At 42.4% G+C, this 5567-nt stretch overlaps 1 protein-coding gene across 4 annotated transcripts in view; it reads right to left on the bottom strand.

Moving 5' to 3' along the window:
• Positions 1 to 1222: 1222 nt before the first annotated feature.
• Positions 1223 to 5567, bottom strand: part of dbn1 (drebrin 1) — a 6452-nt gene continuing 2107 nt past the window's right edge. For 2 of the 4 annotated variants that reach the window (XM_034606795.1, XM_034606794.1), the window contains exons 2-5: positions 3502 to 3627; positions 2494 to 2975; positions 2299 to 2398; positions 1223 to 1988 (exon numbers count right to left, since the gene is read on the bottom strand). In XM_034606795.1, the coding sequence (XP_034462686.1) occupies positions 1933 to 1988; positions 2299 to 2398; positions 2494 to 2975; positions 3502 to 3592 (729 nt within the window). In that variant the 5' untranslated portion in view covers positions 3593 to 3627 and the 3' untranslated portion in view covers positions 1223 to 1932. Of the gene's footprint in view, positions 1989 to 2298; positions 2399 to 2493; positions 2976 to 3501; positions 4658 to 5567 lie in introns of those variants that run through there. The other 2 variants (XM_034606796.1, XM_034606793.1) reach the window with 2 other exon arrangements.

Raw genomic sequence — 5567 nt, 5'->3', positions numbered from 1 at the left:
ATATCATATTTTATTATATATAATGTTATTTCTATCACACGACCTGATTGACTTTCAGCAAATCGAATAGTTCCGTTGACGTGACGTCATGAAGAGATGGATTTTTCTTTCCTGTAACTTTGAAACATCCGGTCAGCAGAGAAAAGACGATCATACAAACACGTAAAACTGTTCAGTTCTGTTGTTATATTACTATTATATTAATAAAAAAAACATTTAGTAGCACTTATATGTGACTTACATGCATACATTGCACTTTGTAGTTTGACTTTCTTGAAGAAAATTATACTTTATTGATTCTTGTTGTTCTGGGTTTGTTGCCTCATGGTTGATGCTCTTATTGAGTCGCTTTGGATAAAAGCATCAGCTAAATGAAATGTAATGTGATGTATTATAATAATAACTATTATTATAGTTTAGTTTAGTTTCATGTGAAACCAGGGAAACTGGAAGTCAGAGCTCTCTCTCTGTGTGAACTCTGTTTGACGTGAGACCTTGAAGCTGAAGGACGAACTGCAGCTCCTGAAGTCTCCGGTCCTGAAGACACGATGAGTGACGAGGACTCGAGTTTCAGATTGAAATGACCCTGAAACGACCCTGAAGGTCGACGTGGTGAGAGCGAGATGGAGGAGGAGACATTTAAAGACGTCTGGCTTCATGAAAACCTCTCGTTCTAACTCTTTCATCCTGAGTTTAGACTTTACCTCAGAACAAATCCAAAGTACGGCTCTGAGGCCACGTTTGTGAGAATTGCATCATCGGAAATCTGTTTAGAAGATGGTTACTGACAGTTACAGACATGAGGTGGTGGAGATGCTTCGTCTGAACTGTTATTTATTATGAACAGAATCACGAGGACAGAGTTTAAAGAAGATACGGTGACGCCATCTAGTGGTGGAGGTGTGAACTGTGTGAGGATGAGGAGGATTTCTTCATCACATCCAGCAGCAGCTTCACACAAGAGGAAACAATCAGCTCTACTTTTATATGACGTCATTATACATATGAACTTTTATCAGACGCCTCCCTGTCAATTATAATAATTATTATTCTTATAATAATCTGAATAAAAGTTTCATCCTCCTCCATCAGGATCTAAGTGGGTGAGACACTGATGCTTTTCTCTTCTCATCTTCATCCTTTTGCAGAAAGAACAAAAACATGTCGGAGAAGCTTCGGCTCGTCGACACGGCGGCGGAGGAAGAACAGAACGTGCACTGAGGAGGATTTACAAGCCATTTAATCTTGAATTCAGTCGTAAAATCATACAAAAGGAGTGAAAAAGGTCGACAGGGAGCCACAGTCTGACGTGATTCAGGAGTTTCAGATACACCAGAATAAATAAAAGATTTCACCGTGTTCTTTTCTGTTTCTTTTAGCGCTAAATACAAGATTAAGTGACTTGCTGAGTGTTGGAGGGAGGAAAGGGGGAAGGGGGGAGGTGAAAAAGAGGAGAGCAAAGAAAGAGGGAGTGAAGAAGAGGAACACAGGAGCTGTAATGATGCACTGTATTAGTTTTATAATGTGTTATTAAAGCACTAAAGAGCTGGTGTGTGTGTCGCCGTCACACTCGCCGCCATCGTCTCTAATATGCAGCAGTGCGCTACGTTAACGTGTCGTTAATCATGTACACAAAACAAACGTCCCCGGAGCCGTTACATCTGCATAGCGAAAAAAAAAAAAGAGGAAGAAAAACAAATAAATAAAATAACAAACACAGAAAATAAAACAGAACCGAGCCTCGCACTTTTTAAATCAAACGTCTTCTTCTGTGGCTACTGTTTCGTTTCTCTAAAAGATTATACACAAGTAGTTTGATGCAGAACTTGCTATTATTTGTTTGTTTGTGTTTTCTTTTTTTTTTTTAGAAAAAAAATTCTTCATGAACTTCCTTCTTCCTCTTGGTCCGATGGGCGGCGTCCGATTGGTCGGTTAGTCGTCGTCATCATCGACCACGGGATCTGTGTCCCAGCACGTAATGTCAATCTCTGAAAACACACACACACACACACACACACACACACACACACACACACACACACACACACACACACACGAAGCAAGTTTTAATGTTTTATAAACTGTGTTTTTCTGTTTTAACAGTTTTCTTCTGTATTATTTTACATTTTGTTGAATGGAAACTGATTTTAATCTGAACTTTAAACAACATGTGATGATAAAACTTTAAGGAAATAAAGACATAGAAACACACAAAGAAACATTTCATATATCTTATATCTATTTATATTTATTTGTTTGAGCACTAACATCCTTTTCTTTTATTTTGAAGTATCTCACCTGGTGGCTTGTTATAAAAGACCGGCGCTGGTTTGGCTGAGGATTCCTCTGATTGGCCAAATTCTTCCTCCTGTGATTGGCTGAAGTATCCCTCGCTCGCCTACATGAGCCAATCGAGAGGGAGAAACTTTAACGAATGAAAAGACAGAGAATCTGAGATTGAATCTGCAGCAGCTGAAACTCGACGTGTCTGACCTGCGTCCCTTCTTTCAGCAGCGTCTCCCCATTGGTCAGCAGAAGCTGTACGTCATCAGCCTCCTGCCCATCCCCGGACACATGCTGCAGTGCATGCTGGTAGCTGAGGGTCATCTGGTCCGAGGTCGTCACGTCCACCAGACTGGAGGGGTCGTCCTCGGCCCCGGGGCCCGCGCAGAAGGAGCCGTCGATCATCTCGTCAAAGCTGAGGAGGGGCTGAGGTCGGCTGGCGGCGGCGGCGGCGGCACTGGGCAGGACGTTGTCATCGCCCATCAGGTCCACCAGGTTGGAGGACTGGGAGGTCTGGGAGGGGTCGGTGGGGTTGTCGCAGCTGCTGTCCCACAGGTTGACCAGTCGGTCCGTCCCAGACTCCCACACGTTGAAGCCGGGGGAGTCGCGGGCCTGCGGGGCGACGCTCTGCACGGGCTTAGAGGACGGGGACTCCTGCACCGGCGCCTTCGGATCCGGCTTTGGGGCCGGATCTGGTGACAGCAAGAAAAATATAAACTAATTATATTTGTTTAGTGTTTGTGTTGTTGTCGTTTTTGTCCAATTACACAGTTTCACATCCAGTGATTAAGAAAGATTAACGGGACAAGACGTGAAACCTTCTGAAGAGTTACGTAGGAAACAGACATTTAAGATCCGGTGTTCGGATTCAGGAGGATCACCTGCGGAGCACCTCAGGGATCTGTGATCGGTGCACAACTTCTTATACTTTATATTAATCATATTTGTGGGTCTTATGTTACTGAATTGTTAAAATGTGTCTTTTTGCAGACAATACATCTATTTTAGTTGTGGGAAAAGTTTGAAAACCTTTGTTTGATGATAAATATCAAGAAAACTAAATTTATTGTTTTTAGAAATTGAAAATTCTGTGACCTGAGAGTTCATGAAACTTCCTGGAGGTTATAATTGATCATAAAATAACATTTTGATTACATCAAAGGACAAATAGAATAAGATTTAAACACGTTCTCATCAGTGTGTCACAGACTCTCTCACCCCACACGTCTCTCTCATCCTCCTCCTCTCTGTTCAAATCCTCTTTGATGGTTGTGGTGATGATTTTGGGGATGGGCGACCCGGCGGCCATGTTCTGCTCTGTGCTCGCTTCGTCGTCATTGTCCCCTGGAGGAACAGAGCGGAACAACAACACACCGTCGTCAGCGTGCAACAAGCAACAAATCAAACTCGTGAACCAGATGTGTTGAAGTGACAAAGATGAGCTGATGAGACAAAGTCCAGATGTTCCAGAAATAAAGTGACTCGTGAACATCTGTGTTTTAATGAGTCCTCATCAGTTCATATAGTTTTTTAATGAAACTAAACTGAAAACAAACTGAACAACATTAGCTGAAATAAGACGATTGGGAAGTTTAACCACACCAGTCACATCACGTGTTACTTCAACACATTAACACACAACATCACAACAATAAACCAACAAACACACAATCAGAGTCTGAGACTCTGCACCACTGTGGAGATGTCGGACTCGTTGTCGGGGGTTCGATCCCCGTCTTCCCCGTTCTGCCAGTGAGAAGGGGGAAGACACAGCATCTTCTCAGAGAGAAAGTGCTGCACATGGATTCACTGTATGAATGTGTGTGGATATTAAACTGTTCTGTAACGAGTTTGAGTTTCATCGAGACTCGAAAAGATCTTTACATCAAAACTCTGCATCAGATAAAACCGTCAGGAAATAAGCCTCGAGGAACAATCTGCAGAAACTTGTTCTAACTTTAAACTCTGATAACTTCTGGTTCAGACATGATTCAGATGTTCAGTTAAATATTATATTAATAATAGAAGAGCAGTGAGTTGCTATAGATCCACTGACTTTACTGGATTTACTCAAATAGGAACCGTGGACTTTATTTCTCTCTAATCTGTTAGAGAAGTAGAAATAACACTTTCAAATTAAAAGCCCTCCAGAGTTTCAGTACACACAAACCCTCCATTTCTAACAGGGCTTTTATTGTGAAACATTTACCTGAGTCACAATCTGGTTTAGTTCAGTGAATCTTGGTTTAGTTATTTGTTGTTTCCAGACAATGAATCTTTACAACTTCACTTACTTGTTCAGTGTTTTCATTTATGACCAAACACGTGAAAAACTAAAAACTATTCCAGCAGCTGTATCTTTGCTGTCAGGTTCGTAAACTGAGGTTAGCGTGTTCATCTCGTGCTAAAGGCGTGACGCTCGCTAACACTCTCCTACAGAGTTAAGTGTAAAACATCGTGTGCACGTTGCAGAATGTTGTGAAATCTGATGCATGTCGGTTGAAGCCTGAAGCTAAAACTGAACGTATCATACAAACCTGCTCATGGGTCAAGTCATTGCTTTTTCTGTAAATTACATCAGTGACATTTTCCAACAAGAACGAGACTCAAACACTCAAGTCATGAATTCTACGTCAACACGGACGAGTCACAGCCACGGAACGTAAACTACATCCAGAAACAACACACATCCAGAGGAAACACACATCCAGAGGAAACACACATCCAGAGGAAACACACATCCAGAGGAAACACACATCCAGAGGAAACACACATCCAGAGGAAACACACATCCAGAAACAACACACATCCAGAGGAAACACACATCCAGAGGAAACACACATCCAGAGGAAACACACATCCAGAGGAAACACACATCCAAAGGAAACACACATCCAGAGGAAACACACATCCAGAGGAAACACACATCCAGAGGAAACACACATCCAGAGGAAACACACATCCAGAGGAAACACACATCCAGAGGAAACACACATCCAGAGGAAACACACATCCAGAGGAAACACACACCCAGAGGAAACACACATCCAGAGGAAACACACATCCAGAGGAAACACACATCCAAAGGAAACACACATCCAGAGGAAACACACATCCAGAGGAAACACACATCCAGAGGAAACACACACCCAGAGGAAACACACATCCAGAGGAAACACACATCCAAAGGAAACACACATCCAGAGGAAACACACATCCAGAGGAAACACACATCCAGAGGAAACACACACCCAGAGGAAACACACATCCAGAGGAAACACACA

The sequence above is a fragment of the Hippoglossus hippoglossus genome, chromosome 14 (assembly GCF_009819705.1).
Source record: "Hippoglossus hippoglossus isolate fHipHip1 chromosome 14, fHipHip1.pri, whole genome shotgun sequence".
NCBI classification, from domain to species: Eukaryota; Metazoa; Chordata; class Actinopteri; order Pleuronectiformes; family Pleuronectidae; genus Hippoglossus; species Hippoglossus hippoglossus.
The sequence above is the reverse complement of the archived record's forward strand: the minus strand, read 5'-3'. Positions and strand labels throughout refer to the sequence as shown.